Consider the following 18,445-nt stretch of genomic DNA (forward strand, 5'->3'; position numbering starts at 1 on the left):
ATTAGCCTTACCCCTTCAGAGTTTTGTAATGTTTCCACTTTATCCATGTCTATCTAGAAACCATAAGTGGTATCGCTCACTGCCACAGTATGAACTCGCACTTATCATTTTTTAGTCCAATACTGCGGAACTGACTTACATCAAAAGACACTGACAGAACCTGGGCAGTCATGGTGGCATATCATTTTGGATCTGACAGTGAAATTTAATTTGCCACTAGCTGAATTTCTCTAAGCGTTGTCTCCATGAGATTGACAAGCATTGTTCACTGCACGGCCACATAAAGCTGGTTCCAGGTAAAGAAGCAAGTTCCAGAGATTCTTAAGCCTTAAGGCACTCTAGGCAGTGTCGCAAAATGTATAATTTTGTAGTGGAAAAAACCAAGCATATATTTAAATGCAAAAATATATCTTTATTTTTATGTGTTTTGACTTCCCTGTTAATCAAATAGAAATGCTAGGATATTTTTGCAAATCTGTCAAAAATACAAATATTATATTGTAGAATTGCTCTTTTTTACTTCTGCAAATCAGGTTCTCCTCACTGTTGGCAATGACAACTTTGCTGCAAATGGCTTCCTGTTGGCTCACTGCAAGTCAGAGGAGATGAGGTTCAGTCAGAAGTTCCAGCTGGGCAGGACGGGGATCTCACTCTGGCTCAGCGCTCTTTGCCTCAGCCACAGTTCTAGGCATTCTAGGGTAGGTGGGTAGGTCTTCAGCTCAAACTTGTTGGCAAACATGCTTTTGGACTTAGACAACCACTTAAGGTCCCCGGTTCCATATATGCACACATCCCTAACATAACGACCTGCAAAGGAAAGAAACAAATTACCAGGTTAAGGCATGGCTGCGAATGAAAGATCACCAATGATAGTTATACATATTTTGGTTCATCATGTGTGAACTCCAGGTCAAACCATGCCAGCACCGAACTGTACTAGTCATTTTATCATGTTACCAAATATATTTAACAAGCAACAAAACATATATTTGTAGTAGGTTTGACTGAGACAGATGTTGCTGTCTGTTAAATCTTAGGTCAACAAACATTGACAAAGGGAATGGGTCTGCTATCTCCCATGCAAACCCCTCATGTATCAATACTGAGATGCAGATTCACAGCAAAACAGCTCCAGACATCAATAAATACTCACAAATCAAAATCCAAAAATGCACAAACAGACATACAGGCGCCCTTGCACAAACCCAAAATACATCTTTGATTATTCATGCACTCACCTAAATTATTTATCTATGTTCACATGCAGAAAAATAGCAAAACACCACCCAGCATCAGTACATGTGCGAGTATTCCCCCACTCACATATAGACAATCCACCAGATATAAAGGCACATAATGCAAATAGATCCCTAGACCTACAAAAACATGATCACACCCAGGCACCTAAAGGTCCCCAATATCCACAGCTATAAGCATTTTCTGGAAAACACACATGCATCCTGTTACATACAAGCATTACACAAAGAGTGACAAAAACAAACAACAGATGCATGTACACAGATGGTTAATACATGTCTGCATGGGTGGATGCGCAATGGATGCTTGAGTTTTACTGGATGCTGGATCACTAAATGGTTGCATTAGTCTGAGTGGGAAAGTAGATACCTAGATAGACTGTGTAAAATATACATGGGGAGAAGGAGGGATGAGTGTGTGGTTCGATGGCAAAACGAATATGTGAGAGTGCATGATTGAAAAGACAGATTATGACATGAAAGCATAGTTCTGGGTAGGTTGATAGTGATTCATCCATACATCCACGGATTCCATTATCAACATACCCATATATTCTTCTATGCATTCATTTGCCATCCACTAACTTGTTTGTGAAGTCATTCATTCATACAGATATTGGACTATGCACTCCTGCAAGTCATGCATTTCTCACAATCACTCATCTATACATGCACTTAGTTTTCCAATTCATCCTTCCCGACGTATATCCCTTCATCCACCCAATCATCTGGGCATCCATCCATCCAACCAACCATTGCCTCATTCTCACATTCATCCACTCACATATACACACACAACATAACATACCTGTTATTATAAGGACTGGCCGTTGACCGTAATGGAGTGTGTAATTGCTATTCTAACTCCATGTGCACTTTGAAAGTAGGGTACGTGTTTAGGTACGTTCGAGCGAGTGTATCAAAAAACTAAAAGCACAGTTAGATTTCCCGCGGTCCGCTTTTTAACCTACCCTAGTATTAAAGTGCACGTGGAGTTAGAATACCAATTTCATGCTTCATTACGATCAATGGCTGGTCCTCATAATAATAGGTATGTTATTTTGTGTGGGTCTGTTTTGCTCACACTGTGAGGGCTGAGCGGGTCCCCACTGCGTGGGTTATACATGCACACACACACAAACTGACGGCCCTCAACATTTGTGCACGCACTCCAAACCTTTTTGTAGAGGTTGCACATGTCTGACTTTCTAAAGCATAGTCACATGGTGGTAAGACTGCTCCAAATATTAATGACCTACTAGGTGATGGCTACTTCTTAATGCTCAGAACACCAAAGAATCAATGCAAACAGCAGGTCTCCAAATGACAGCAGCAGGACTTTCAGGATTCTGACAGACTTGGAATATCACCTCAGCAGGAATGGTGTCAGAAGTTGGATATTCACTAACACATCTACCTATACATCCACCTCCATGACTTCAGCACCCACTCCAGAGATCTGTCTGTAACCTACATGTCATCCATGCCTTTACTGTACATATTCTGTGAGCAGTGAATGTTAGTACTAGTCTGCCCAGCTGGATCTGCTCTGCAGAAAATGGAAGACTGCATATATTGCCTTCCAAGAGAGGGAAGCTTGTTTTGCTACTGCCATATTGACCCTGTTCTGTGAGGAAGTGAAGCTTGCACTGCTGCTGCCTGGTTTGTACTTGTCTTGTGATGGGAAAGGCGTGTGCCGATTTTACACTAGCTCTACCTGACCTCTGAAGTTGGGAAGATTGCATGGTTTCTGCTCCAGGTGTAGCTGTTCTATGAGGAGTGGTGTTTCCACTGCTGTTGCCCCAATTTATGAAACACAATGGGTCAGATGAATGCCCTTGCATAGCATGCTCAGGCCAGTTAGAACCTTCTGTTGAACCAAGTGCAAATACTAGCTGAGGGGCCCTGACACTGAACAATTACTTTTTTTCCCTCTGCCTTCTTTTATGTGATCGGTTTAGGATATGCACTGTATAAAAATCTCTCATACATTGTTCAATTGACAATAATGTTTCATTTATAACAGCAATAAAGGCCATGTATATGTGGCACAAGACAACTGACTTGCCGCTAGGGTTCATAGCGCAGGGCACAATTATAGTAAGGCGCCCTGCAAAGCATGCACGTATTGACAGTCTTACCAAAAGCTAAGTTGCAAGGTCTCTTCAAAGAGTGTGATTGGAGGAAATGTCTCCCAGTCGCCCACCTAGCCCCCAGTCGCATCTGAGATGAGGCTGGAGAACATGCCTATGAAGCAGTGATTGTTTCACAATATTTGATGTGAGATACCTATATTCCTAGGGAAGATGCCTGACTCCACAGAGGCAATATTCGAGCACCAAAACATGTTGATGGAAAAGAGGAAAAGGGTCCATTACTTAGTCCTCCTGTTTTTAATCCAGTGGTAGGGAGACACCAGTAAACAACATTTTAGCTCTTCCACATACAATTTAATATAGGTCTGGCCGTTTAACAAAGGCAGAACATAAATGTTGACTTAAGTGGCATAGCCACACCCAAATCAGGGAATCCATAACTAGGAAACTGTACAACTAGTGAACAGTAGTACTCTTGAATGCTTCCCAGTGCAATATATGAAGCCCACTAATGAACCCTACCACACTACGTAGGTGATTAATGATCATTCTATAAGAGTACGTGAATGTATATTAATTCAATAAGAGGTTTGGGTGTTTCTTCAAGGAGTTTTGTGCATTGTGCATGTTTATGGAAATCGTACAACAGTCTTTAACTCCTCTCACGCCCTCTTTAGTGTGTTAGCGTTTTGTGTTGTAACTATTCTGTACGTGTGAAATAATCTTGTTCTCTTTCTTCTGTTACTGCCACATGTCCTTAACTTACTACTTATGTTATGAAAGGTTGCACTGCTGCTATACTTGCTGCACCTTTATTGTGAAGCAAAGCTTGTTATAAAACTTTCTACTACACATTAAAGAAAATGATTCACATTGCAAAGCCTTGTTTTATTGCACAAATTGAGTGAAAGAGTGAACCCTCACAAAGGGCCTCATTTATGAGGTTTTGTCGTAGGGCAGCGCTGCAGGCCTTCCTGCTACGCTGCCCTACAGCAAAAGAAAAGTGCAGGAATGTGCCATATCTATTAGAAATAGAGCATTCCTGTCTTTTTCCCTGTGCTGGCGTCCAATGGGCTGCATTGCGCCACCACAGGCAACTTTGCACCATGGTGCAAGGGTGCCTGCATTGCGGGGATGATTATTTTTGTGCAGGAAGGGAAACCTTCTTGCTCAAAAACAATCACAGGGGCTTTTTCCTCTTTCTCTGTGTTCTGCACATAAAAAAAGGAAAAACTAGAAAAAAAAGATATTTCTCCTCGTTGTACCTCCCTTACACCTCCCCTGGTGAGCTGTACGTTTTTGGTGCCTCAGATTTAGGATTTCTCGTAACTCTGGGGCAGTTTCAAAAAGCCATAGATGTTGTTGGGAACCCCCCTCCCCTGCCCCCCCCCAGCAACACCCATTGCACACCCCTTTAACGCTCAAAACTGCGTTAAAGGGAACGATATTTACGGGGCAGCATTAAGCCCAAAAACACGGAATAGTGCAGTCTCATAAATATGGAGCAGGCTCCTGTGCCACTGAACGTCACAAAAAGTGACGTTCTGGCAGCGCAAGGAGCCTCATAAATTAGGCCCAAAGTATGTGCACAGTTTACTTTTGGATTTTGAAAAAAACTATTTTTTTAATGGAGTAGTCAACGCTGTAGACATAAAACAGCCGACAAGTCGACTTTGTAAGATGTAAGTGGCGAATTCTGGCATTTTAGCCAACAGCACATTGTATGCTGGGGGTTTGAGCCCATGATGAAAATTAAAAATCTAAATTACAAGCCCCATAATGCAACATGTCAGCCCCACAATGCAACATGTACATGGTTGAAAAATAATAAACAGATAATGATACCATGAGTCCTTGCATCAAGGTGCAGAGCTGTTAAATGCAAAATGAAATGTTGTAGGTTTCCTGCTTCTGTTCTTGTTGGCAATCACAGGTTAAATGGCCCAGTAAGTGAGAGGGGAGAGATAGCCTTTCAGATGCAAATATCAGCATCTCTCTGCTAATGGGTTAACATTAACACTCTTTAGAAAACCTGCAAAATGTATAGTTTACCACAAGAATGAGAGAAGCAGCAATTGCATATGTCTAGAGACAGGCAGAAGCGAAAAATAATGTCCAGCCACCACTATTTTCGAACACATCCTGTGCCTAGAACGTCCTCCCATGTTGATGGTGTCCAAACAGCACGACTGTGACGCCCTGGAAAAATGGAAGCTGAAAAAAGCTGAAACCTCCGTTTGGAACACTGGGCAAATACATGAGGGAATCACCACAGAAACACTGATTCCTGCATTTATTTCCCCTAAAACATGTCGTCCCCATTATTTCCCCATTCCCATATTTAAGAGGACACCGGTAAGGGTAATAATCCGAGGGTAACTTGAAATGTGTGTCATACAATGCATTTACAGGAAAATGCATTTACAGGAAAATGCATATGTACATAAAATGGTGGTAAACTGCACAAAAAGCCTCTTTGGAATTAGCCCATGCCTCGTCTAAAACAGACTTCTAATGTCAGACCTGCATAGAAAAGTTTAGTAAAAATCGTTTATATAAAATGGCTCAGAGGTAAAAACAAGAAAAAAAGAAAAGGAAAAAAGGTATAAAATCCCTGCATTATGCAGGTAGTCTCCACTAAATACCCGTTTCATGTAATGACACATTCTGAAAATTCACTCAACGCCTCCACCTTTATTTTTCGAATCCCAGTTGAGGTCGCGGAACTTTTAGCATTTTAACAGTAGTGTTTCCAAACAGTGTGAAAAATAAGTAGGCTTTATCCGATTAAGACAATAAAGAGGAATGTTGAATGTCGTGGGGACAACTGTCAACCTCTTTGAGAAAGTATAGATCGCTCCTCAGTCAAACAATGCAAAGCCCGGTAAGCATGTCAATGCAGCCACTACTGCAACTCAGGGGCATAATCATGGACGTCATTTAGGGATCGCCAGGGGTCGCCACTGCGACCCCTAACTTGCCCCTTGTGACCTCTGTTACTACCTTTGTGACCCCTGGCCTCAGAGGTGGCAAAATCAGTGACAGCTTGTCCTTACTAACTCGCTTTGTTTTTAGTCACTTTTATTACACTACTAGTGAGTATTACATTAGTCACTATTAGTGTAATAAAACATGGGGGGATATTCTCAAGAACGTGTGATAACTACCGCAAAAGTTGCTTAACGCAACTCTTCAAATCGCAGTCTATCCCGGGAAAATAACACTTTGTTAACGTGGTATTCTCAACACGGCGGCACCATGCGATAGACCAACCACAAAGCGTCAAATGAACATGTTAAAATCAACGCGACACAGCAAAAATGCGAAACACCAACGCGAAAGAAGCGGTGATGATGCTAATCGCGATACAAAAATCAGCGAAAACCAGCCATAGGCCTGCAATCCCCACGTGACATACGGGAAAATGCACTACAAAAGTTGGAAAGAAAACCACATTCAAAAGCCAAACAACAGCGAAGCACAATGGAGTCAGGCAGAGCAAGTGCAGAGGACAACCAGAACCCCACAAGCTCCCTGGAGGAGCAGCAGCCGGGACCTCGGGGTCAGGGAAGGGCAAGGAGAAGAGTAGGAAAAAAAGGTTCAGTCCCCAGGAAAACAGGATCCTGATAACGGAGGTGATAGAACACCATCAACTACTGTTCGTCAGCTCCACTGTGTCACTGGGAACTGAAAATGGAATATGTCAGACCATCGTGGACAAGGTGAATGTAGTCGGAGTGCTGAAGAGGACAATGGAAGAGGTCAAGAGGCGCTGGAATGATGTCAAGCGCAAAACCAAGTAGAAACTTTCAAACAACCGGAAGGCAGCAATGCAGACTGGAGGTGGGAACCCAGCGCCACAGGAGGAGCTGGACGAGATGGAGGAAATGGTGTCCACAGTCATCAGTGGGGAGACGGTGGCAGGAGTTGGGGGACCGGACACTGCTCAACATGACTGGACACAACTGCAACAGGGTGAATACCGAACAGGGACTGGGGGATGGGGGGAGATGGGCACAATAGCACACATGCACAAGAAAGCATAGCACATCTGCAGACAAACCATGCCCCAGACCCCTAAATCCCACCAAGAGACCAATGCACCCAAGTATGCAACATCAAAGCACTGTATGAGCACATAGGTCAGAGGCACACCGCATGTAAGGGATAAGGGGCAGCTAAATCAGAGCTGCAGGGGTGACTCCACCAAAATGAGGCACACACACATCACATGCAGAGCACATCAACATTGACAACGATGTGGCAGAATCCGCAACACGTCCACAACAGAACAGAGGACACAACTGGTGCCGCTTGTGGGCAGAAACTGTCCAATCACATATGGCATCGCAGAGAAATGTGAGTTGACAATGTACAAGTACAAAACACATCTGTGATGTTGTTGAAATGTCCACTGTCCCGCATCAAATAGGCAGCTCCCCACAAACAGTCACAATGTACACTGTCATGCAGTCTGAATGTATACATATACAATGCGTCAACATACATGTGAACACAATATTAAACTGCATCTCCCCTTCACATTGCAAAGGGAGAAACAACAGCTCCTGCAGAGCAGTCCCAACCTCTCTTCTCTGATGACGAAGAGGACCACCACACCTTTGACTCCGATGCCCTCCAACAGCTGGTGGAGAGCCTCCGCAGCCCACTTCCAGGAGCAGGGCAGCCCAGCTGCTGCGAGGAGAACCCACCTCCTGCACAATACACACAGCAGGCAGCACCCACCACCACCACGGCTGCCTCCGAAGACCCCCACGACTCACACATGGCCTTCCAACTCTGTGTGTTGGGGTGCCAGGAGAAGCTGGCTGAACAGGTGCAGGCGGGGTTCGACCGCATGGCAGCCAAACTAGACACCATACGTGGGTGTCTAAGTCCCATCAGGGACCACTCACAGTCCCTAATGGACACCGACAGTCCGCTCCATGCCCTCCAACGAACCATGGCTGACATCGCCAGAGTCCTGACTCAGAGGCAAGAATGACTGTCCAGTCAGAGTGGCTCCAGCGAGATCGCCCGGGAGTTGGTACTCATGCGGAGGCTCATGGAGGACAGGGTGCGGACGAGGGCAGAAAGGGCAGCTGCCATGGCTGCACACCAGCAAGAGGAATCTGGGTCCCTCAATGCCCTAAGCCATTCTCATTGTATTGGTGCCACAAGGCCTGGCGCGGATGCATGCTTCTGCTACCACTCCATCCACATCTCCGGCCCCTGATGTGTCAGTGCCACACCGTGCGGCACATATTCCACCTCCGGCCCCTGAAGTGTCACTGCCACACAGTACTGGAGACAGAACACTACCACCCACATGTGAGGCACCTGAAACAGCAGAGGACGAAGATGCGGATGAATCTGCCCTCGTGGTCAGAAGGAAGCGGTAGCATTCATCTCCGCCATATGGTCTGTTTCTGCTTGGTTCTGCCCTCTGCATCATCACCTTCCACTGTCCCCGGATGCACTCTGCGACACTCACCTTGGACCTCGACATGGACTGCCATATTCTGTTTGGTCACCAATGACATAGCTATCAGACTGCGGAATGAACTCCTCCTCTTCTGATGTACTTGTCATTCTCTGAAGGACTCTGGCTGGCCGTCGACGGGCTAACAATGTAAAGTGGGTTTTGAATGGCCCTGTACTGCTCCAGCAATGACACTCCATTGAATGTGCATTAAACATTCATTGTCACACCGATGTGTCATGTCTATGATCTTGCAAGTGTTGAGGTATGGCTTAATGTAGGGTCCATGATTCCCCCTTACGTCCATGTTGCTCATGTAATGGGACTTGGGTTACAAGGTGACACATTGCCGATTGCGTTCCAGGTGCCGCCGACACTAGAATGGATACACACACACTAGTCACTTCCTTGTCCAGCCCAAAACGGAAGCACGCCCAGAGCCCCAGGGTCATTCTACACCCTTATGCTGGACTGGCATACGCCAGGCCAGGCCAGCCCACTCCGCTTACGCTCACAGGGGGGGACTACAATGCTACATGTCCCAGGTCTTCCCTGTAGGGAACTGCTGCTCACAGGTCTAGTTGTCAGCATGCCACAGCCACTCCCTCACGGCTGTTTCACACCCACACCACACCCATTCAGCACCGGTGTCACAGGACATGTGACCCTGCCAATAAAAAGGACCTGGCGCATGTGCTGGATGCCATTTCCACTCTGTAGCTGGGTTTCTCCGTGTGGGTATCATTTCTTTCTGAGGGCCTTGGGCCCGGGCACAGCACATTGCCCAGTGCTGGGGGTGACAGGATGGCGTCCGCACCACGGGACTCAATCATAAAGGGTCCATGGCTTGCAGTGCACAGACTTGGTGGCACCGGATACACTGCAGCAGGCACAGGCACACCGCCACGGGACCATGTCTTTAGGTGCACTGAGGTAGGGGCACATAAAGTGCTGAGCGGGTGTGCAACCTGCGATGATGCATCATCCAGGCGGTCCGGAATGGTGGCATTAGTCTGAGCCCTGCTGGACCGCAGTGTAGGCCTGAGCCAGCGGGCAGTGCGGGCTTACCGACACGTGGCGTCGCCTTGCAGTTCACAGAGTTAGTGGCAGCTCTAGTGCTGAGCGGGTGTGCAGCCTGCGATGAGGCCGGGTGCACTGATATGTTTTCTGCCATAGTGAAATCAAGACGCAGAATCAAATGTGTGACCAGGTGGCCCACGGTGCGGGGATGCATGATGTGGAGGGTGCCATGGTCACGGGGCCCGGGCTCCCAACGGCATGTGGTGGGCCCTCTTGGAGACACGCCGGTGGCGGAAGGTGGGCAGGGAGGCCTGGTTGCACAGGGGTGGGAAATCTCGTCTGGGCGGCAGGAGGGGCTGGGGTGCAGCAGCCTGTGTGCGCAGTGGCTGGCAAGCACGGATGGCGTGTGCTACTGTGTGGACTCTGCCATTCATGTCTCTGGCAACTGTTTTAGATGAGGGACCTGGGGGACTGCAGTGTGTACCGGCACGTGGTTGGAGACACACCGGTGGCTGCAGGTGAGCAGTGAGGCCTGGGTCTGAAGTGTTGGCACTCTCTCTCCCACTCTTTCTCTCTCTCCCTTTCTCTCTCCCTCTCTTTTTCTCTCTCCCTCTCTTTTTCTCTCTCCCTCTCTTTCTTTCTCCCTCTCTTTCTCTCTCCCCCTCCCCCCCCCTCTCTCTCTCTTTTGCTCTCTCTCTCTGTACTTTGATGGGCGCATGACACACCTTCTTATCTTTATTTCTGTCTTACAGGCTGTGACTTACAGAATGCCCAGAGAAGACCCGCCGTGCCTCTTCAAGATTGTGGTTTTTTGTTTAATCTGTAATATAGTTTTTATTTGGATTATATGATTGGAATGTATGATTTCCATTTTTCTGGCCGCACCTGTATGTTCTGAATGTGCAACTTCAGGCGATTTGTTTGGTTCATGGTTTCGTGTTGTTGATGTGCATTCTCTTTGTCCAAAGAGAGGGGGGGATGGGTGGTGGGGTCCTGGAGGTGGTGGCGGTGGGTGTTGTTGCCCTATTGGGGCTCCGGGATGCATGTTCTGTTGCTCGGAGGCATCTGTTGTTCTTCATGTTTGGCTATGGGCTGTGCTCCCTTGTCTGGTGCCGGTTGTTGTCCGACTTCACACCAGGTCAGAGCAGGTGTTATTTTCCTGCTGCTAACGCGCCTTATCGCCTGTTTTGGAATCTTATCGCCGATCTAGCTGGTCGTTGAGAATGTTGTGGAGTGGTGTTGTTGCGGCGTTTTGCTCGGGAACGCCTACTCTGCATCTCATTAGCGATAGTTGTCGGGGTCATCCGTGGCAATGTTTTTTAAGGATGCTATTGCCGGAAAACTGGTGATATCGGCTGTTATCAACAGCTTGTGAATGGGGCCATAAGAGTTGGCTAAAGTGCAGATGACTCGGCGATATATCTTTGTTAATTTGCCCCATAGAGTACAATTGGGTAGAATATGACCTTCCCTAGGAGCTGAGGCGAGTAAAAAATAAGCTTTTAAATGTCTATTGCATGTGTGCTCACAGGTGAGTGTGTGTGTACGTGAAGGAGAGTGTATGTAAATGTGAATGTGAGTGAAAGTAAAAAGGCATCTGATTTCACTTCCGCCATCCCTGGTAATTTAGTGAATTGACTTCCATCGGTATAATACCCAGCTGAGGCGGACAAAAAAATCTGAGATAGTTCACCACTGTAATATATAAAAAAAAAAATTCCTGAATTTGTGGCTTGACTCTGAATGGCGCTAAATGGAAAGCTAGCTGCCATTTCCATAAGTGGTGGACTGGTGGTTTATTTGGAGGTTGGGGGAGCAGGACACCTGACAAAAAATTGGCATAAGTTTTCCCCCACCTATTTAGAGTGTATAGCCAGCCATGCATACAGTGTTAACAGGGCACATGGGATGTACAAATGATTTTGGTATATCTCTGCATCCGCCAAACTCTTACTAACCCAGTATGTTTAGTAAAGAAGCAGACAGCAGTTCCCCATGATTTCCATTCATGAAGTCTCGCAGCATCTTCAGGGAGCCTACTCATTTAAAGTTCCGAAAGTGCCTGAAAATGCATCTGTTTGCCTCTGATCCATTGACAATTCCAATCAGGCCTAGCGTATTACCCAACAAAGACAAAAGATCCATCCAGAGTGATTGTTGTGCTTTATGAAATTCCTATCAATAGGTAAGTAAGTAAGTAAGTAAGTAAATATATTGACAAATACATAATGGGAAAATCAAATATAATGTCCATGAAGTTAAACTGCATTTTCAACTCTGCAGTGGACTTAATGTCTACGTTTTAATTTTGGCAGCGACACGTAATCTCATTTTGCCTTTCTCTGCATGCCTCCAGCCTGCTAGGAATATGCGATCTGTCTTTAGATATGCATACTAAGAGGAATTATCAACTCAGTCCACTTTCAAAGACTTAGTTTTCTGTAATATTTCCTTACCCTGACATCGAAATTGTGCATACGATATTCCTAGCTTAGAAGAAAAATAATGACTGTCAACCAATAAATTTAAACCTGGCGGCCTAATTCACAAATGCCCTCCACAGACGCGGCGGAGGCTTCGCAGTTGCAGCGGGGTTAACGTACTCATGACGGGGCCTCCGTACAGCAGTTTTCCATTGCAGGAGGCCTCGCCATGAGTGCGGGACCTCCGCCGCGACAGCGAGGCCTCCGCCACGACTGCAGAGGCTGTTTGTGAATTAGGCCCTCTGTTTCCATGTCAATAACAATGGCATATTTTATAAGGTGCTCCAGAACGTGTGTACCGAAAGAAAAGCCACATGTACACTCCTGTGTCCAGAGAGCATTTTCAGGTTTAACAAACAAATACTATGATAATGTCCACTTTTTGATGTGATCACCACCATTTGTTTAGGCTGATACATACTGCAGGTTTTTTGACTCAGTGTATTGGAACACTGCTAATCATGTCCCAGGGCATGTGCTGTGGAATGCAGCATTTATTGTGCCATTCACTAGTGTGACAGGGAAATCATGGATTCAGGCCTACCAATGTAGCCTGATTGCTGCAGTTTAAACTTGCAGTTCAACCTGTCAAAATTAGCCTTTTTGATGCAGAATAACCTCCCATTTACATATTAATAAGTAATCCCATAGAGGTCTTGTAGCCCATGGTAGGGTGCATGGTATTTAAAAGTGGGACATGTTGAGATGTAATGTTGCGATACCCCTTACAGTGACAAGGCCCCCAAAATTAGAGAGCACTGGCTGACTATGAGGAAAACTAGAGTAGAAATTAAAATACAAATTGTGCTGCCGCTGGTTTGAGATCAACTAGAACACATATCTGAATAGTCATAAAAAATCCAATTTGATGATAAATTTAGATTTCAATAAATATTTAGGAAAAGTAACCTTTAGAAAGGTACCTTTTTCCTGCCTGCATTTCCTGGAGGCTAATTTGCACTAACTCTCCATCAGCTTCCCAGCCAGTGCTTGACCTTAATAAGGTGTGTAAACCGAGCCTGAGCATAAACATTGGTCCAAGTGTGGGGTGGTGTTTTTCTTCCCCTTGCAAAATATAGCCCGCAGCCTTGCCCCACTGAAAGATGCTGAACTCCGAAAGTGAGATGAAGTCTGAATATAGAAATCTTGACTAGGCGAAGAAGCTAAAAGCATCTGATCGACGAAAGGACTTTCCTGAGTTTGAAATTTGAACTTTTCCCACTCTGAGTTTTTCCCACCAATCAAGTGACTTCAGTGGGATCCTGTCCAATGGCTATCCTGCCTTCTCAAACTCATCGTCGGACAAAGCCTGCAACCTTGCCTCACTGGAGGTGTCAAATTCCATTTCACTTTAGGTAAAATATTTAACTGGGACAAACCTGCTCTGCTTATCCATCACGGTAGGTCTAAAAACGCACCTTGGTCCCAGTCACCCACGAACAGTGAATACTGATTGGCGCTTCACTTTTTCTTGGCATTTTTGCTCTTACATCTTTCAAAAATGATATCTCATTTTCCCTTTATTGGATTTTTGTAATATTGGTATCATTTTGCCTTTTACATTTTTCCATTTTCTATTTTTATTAATCAGAATTGGAGTTTCTGTGTTATGATTTTGACCTTTTATTTTGGTTCTTCTAAATACTTTACACATGTTCTCTAAGTTAAACCTATCTGCTCTGTGCCATAGTTACCAGGTTTAAATTATTGAAACATTTGCATGGACAGAACAGGTTAGTGACCTTATTACGTTCTATGGACTACAAACTACTCTAATTTATATTTCACTTTCTTACAAGCGCCACAAATGCATTTACATTTCTTCACTCACATATAGAATAATATATGGCTAACAGGGAATAATGTGGATTTTTTTTACCAACGGGTTTGGAGTGATATCATATAGACAACTAGAGGAAAGTTCAAGTTATCTATGATTTGGCTCAGAACTCAAGGTGAAATCATCCCCATTTATTACTTTTTACCTATCTATAATTTAATGTTATAGATGCTCCCCACCATCATCTGCTCCTGCTTTCAACTTATAAGTATGAGCATAGAAGTAACTGGGAAGCGATACATGAGATGGCCTCTCTTCCCAGATCCAAAAGTTTAAAAAGTACCCATCTTCCTGCTACCCACCCCAACCATTCTGATCCTTCCCTTCTCACCCCTCCTTACTCTCCAAAGCTGTACTGACGGGCTCTAAGCACCCCCTAAACCCTAAAACCAACCTGAACTCCATTTATCTGCGCCTGAATCCTAAAATCACCATTACCACCATCTACTTCTGCATGCATCGAAACCACTGTTTTTTTATATAACATAAAAATATGTTAGTAAAAAAAAATACCTGAGTAGTAAAGTATTGCATGGTAAATATACAAAAACTTGAGGTACATACCTGCGTAGTAAAGACTGCTTGGTAAAGGTCATGCATGGTAAAGGATCCTTTGGCGTGTAACCTGCCATCCACTAGAGTGGTAGAGGTGATATTTTGCACTGCCCTGAAAGACTACCACCTGCCACACTTAGAGAACTTTGCCTACATGGAGGAGATCTCTATGGCTTCAGAAGAGTTACCACCACAGATCGCTCCAAAAGTATGCTGAACGGCTGCCATGTTTCATACAGCTGCTCTGCAATTGTTTTAGTTTTTTCAAAACAAACTCTCAAAGCAGGAGTTTTTTTGTAGAATCCAAATACTACAGTTAGGTTTTCTGGCAGTCCTGAGCAGAAAAAATATATCAGATGGTCCGATCTAAATAGGTGGACAACCTGCTGTGCCTATACCAACAGCACTAGCTCTGTCAGACAATTGGCAGAGCTTTCCTGACTCCAAGATGGCTGCTACTTAGTAAAGCTCCATGAGCCCAACACACTATACATCATAATCCTAGGGCCCATCGCCAAAATCAACCTCTGCCTCCCTAAGGAGCAGCCCAGGAGCTGCGTAGCTGCACGATTTCCCACAAATGAATGACCGCCGGAGACACAGTGGGCCGAAAGGGAAGCAGCACCTTGGGATGTGCTTGACGTGCCCTGCACTTCTGGTGGATTGTTGAACTGCTTAAAGCTTTGGGAGCTCAGAACACAGGCATGCAGGACTGCTCATGAACAGTGAACTGTGCGCTGTGAGAAGAGTGAGTGGTGACGGCTAAAGAATTGGAGGCATTGGAGGCTAGCCTCTTCAGCTGTGAGGTGGAGTGTGGGCCTGCCAGTTGGCGCGGCTTAAGCCCCGTAAGAGACTGACGTGGTGCTGATCACGTGGCTTGGGCCAGCCGGCTGAGCGTCCCGGGGGCAGCAAGGTGGACGACTCCTGTGTGGAGGTGAGGCAGCAGTGTGCAGTATGCGGAGGAGGAATCCCAACTGTGACAGCGGCAGCGCATCATGAATCCAACGTGACAAGGCCTGCCTCATAAGCGCACAACTCTGCGCCCCAGGGGGAGCCCCTGCTTGACTGCTGCTGGAGATGTGGCCCACCTGAGTGCTTCTCCCAATATCGCTTGACGCTCTGGCCAACGTGGATCTACTGTGGTGGTGATTTGCCATTAGCAGCCCCGGTTATTCCAAGACCTGGGTGGGCTACGGCCCTCACTCATCTGCTGTGGTAAACATTCATATTGGCTGGCTGGGCCCAACCTGTAGATTGCTTTTAGACGTGGATGATAAAAGAAGGCATATCCCACTCAGATGATCTGTTTGGTGGACCTGGTTTCCTGAGAGAGGCCCGTAGCACCTGAATTAGTGGTGCTCTTCGTCGATCCCTACAGCAGCTGGCTGACAGTGAGCATAATGGGTAAAACTGAACCACGCAAGATCGCTTGACACAAGGAATCTGACAAAAAAACATTGCAATCCGTATTGGTGACCAATGATCCCACTGTGGACTCGGATCTGAAACTGAACCTTGTGGCAATGCAGCACAGTTTAATGACAATTGACTGCAAAATTGACACTCTCTTCTACAGAATGGACAGAATGATTGAGAGATCGAATAAGCACACGGAGAGACTAGGCACTATGGAAAAAAAGAGTGTCTGATGCTGAAGACCTACTGAGCGCGGAGTCGTCTGCTCCCAGTAAGATGGATACACTGCAAGTGAAGGCTGAGGATCTAGAGGCCCACTCAAGGTGGAATAATGTACGAATTCTAGGAGTGAAGGGATCAACCAACATTGACAATATGGAACAGAATGTAGAAAAACTCCTGATAGCGCTGTTGGGCAGGGAGACCCTCTCGGAAATCTTTGTGGTAGAATGCGCAAACTGTTCTCCGGCGCCGAGACTGGGCACGAACCCTCATCCAATAATTGTGCGGCTTCGTAATTATAGGGATCTCGATACTGCTCTCTGGAAGGCAAGGGAATCGAAGTCACTTACATTTGAAGGCAGAGAGCTGTTCCTGTTCCCTGGTTTCACTCAGCTAGTCCATGACGCGTGCCGGCAATTAATCCTAGTCAAGAGAAAACTTCGAGAACTCCACCTAGAATACAGTATGATGTATCCGGCCAAATTGCGGATTCTCTCTGAAGGAAGGCTGCACTTTTTCACTGACCCGTAGCAGGTTCTTCAGTTCCTTCAATAATAGGCAGGCTCTGGTTCTTAAAGAAAGTCCCCAAGAACCGTTTCCAGCTTAGATGATGAATCATTGGTGGCAGAGGAACAATAATCTCTAGACAGGCATATCCTACGAGAGGTAGCACGTTCGTCCAGACACACGCTATGGGGATTCTCTAAGCGTCTTGCTCTCAGCTAGTGTACAGAAGTTGCTTGCACTGGCATTCCTACCAGTAAGTTGGCATGTGTCTGCACTGCTCCCACAGAGTGCATGCAATGGTAATTTGGCATTGTCATTAAGCTCAGTCACCTGGTAAATCTGTTCCAGCTATATGTATATCTGGGCTCTTGTCACAGGATGGGTGCTTGTACTGGGAGGGATAGGTGATCTATGTCTCCATGGTGTATGGCGAGATACTTATTTCCCAGAGAGATTGCATTTATTCAATTGATGTGGGGATTGGGTGGTCAGAAGGTGCCCTTTGCTGTATCTCTGGCTCGGCGATGGCTACCTTGATCACAGACATATCAGTTTTTTGGTGGGCTAGGATTCTAATGCAGATGATAGTCAGGTAACATCCGCCCCATCTGTGCTTCACATCAAGTAGAGTTTTTTTTTTTTCTCTTAGGGTCTGCTGGGAGGGAAAGGTGTGCAATTGCATATTGCTATGCCAAGTTTGGGATTGCAAAACCTGTTGTAACTGATGGGTGGCAGGTGGAGGCCGTCGGGCCATTCCCTTTGTCAGACTGCTAGAGTGAAAGCCACTGAGGCACTATGGTCCGTGAGGGGCTCTGTCCAACCTTGAATCTTCAAAATCACCTAAACAGTCCAAAGTGGTCTGGCCTAAGGCTAATTGCTTATGAAGCACAGGAAACACGGGCTGTTAAGGAAAGTAAGTTGCACATTTGCAGGATAGAAGTAAAAAAAAAAAAGGTGCCCTTTGACTCTGTACACTTCTTAGCCACAGGTGTGATAAATGCTGGCTCCCAGGAGTGGGCTTTCTAATGGGGTATCTGTAATTTTGAAAAATGTTGCTTTATCTTGGCTTGTTGATCAAGCTCTTTGTCCATTGTTTGACAGTGTGATATGGGCGACGAAGCTGGATAACATGCCCACAGAAGGATTAGATTGCTTACATGGAATGTGCGGGGCCTAAATGACCACAGAGAGCTCTGTAAGGTTGTGTCATACCTAAGGAGGTACTGTGTAAATGTTGCTATATTGCAGGAGATACACATGACCTTGAATAGTGGCATTTTGACACAATGTAGATTACAGGGGCACTACTGTTCAGCGGGCTTTACCTCGCATTCCCGTGGTGTCCTCATTTGGGTAAATAGCAAATCTGGTATCACATTGCAGGCGGTCTGTGCTGACATAATTCTTAATTGAGTGTTGCCATAAGGATGAGCAAGCGATGCTGCTGGTTGGAGTATATCGTCCCAATTACGACGATCCGCACTTTTACCACACACTCAGTGCACTCCTGCTTCAATGTGGAGACATTCCACATATCAAGGGGGGTGATATTAACTGTGTTAAAGATC

At 45.7% G+C, this 18,445-nt stretch overlaps 1 protein-coding gene across 1 annotated transcript in view; it reads right to left on the minus strand.

The window, feature by feature from the left end:
- Positions 1 to 391: 391 nt before the first annotated feature.
- LOC146823055 (N-acetyllactosaminide beta-1,6-N-acetylglucosaminyl-transferase-like) overlaps positions 392 to 18,445 on the minus strand; it is a 222,843-nt gene continuing 204,789 nt past the window's right edge. Inside the window, exon 3 of the mRNA XM_085607261.1 lies at positions 392 to 807. Within this exon, the coding sequence (XP_085463387.1) occupies positions 617 to 807 (191 nt within the window). The 3' untranslated portion in view covers positions 392 to 616. The remainder of the gene's footprint in view (positions 808 to 18,445) is intronic.

Source organism: Triturus cristatus, chromosome 5_2 (assembly GCF_964204655.1).
Source record: "Triturus cristatus chromosome 5_2, aTriCri1.1, whole genome shotgun sequence".
Classification (NCBI taxonomy): domain Eukaryota; kingdom Metazoa; phylum Chordata; class Amphibia; order Caudata; family Salamandridae; genus Triturus; species Triturus cristatus.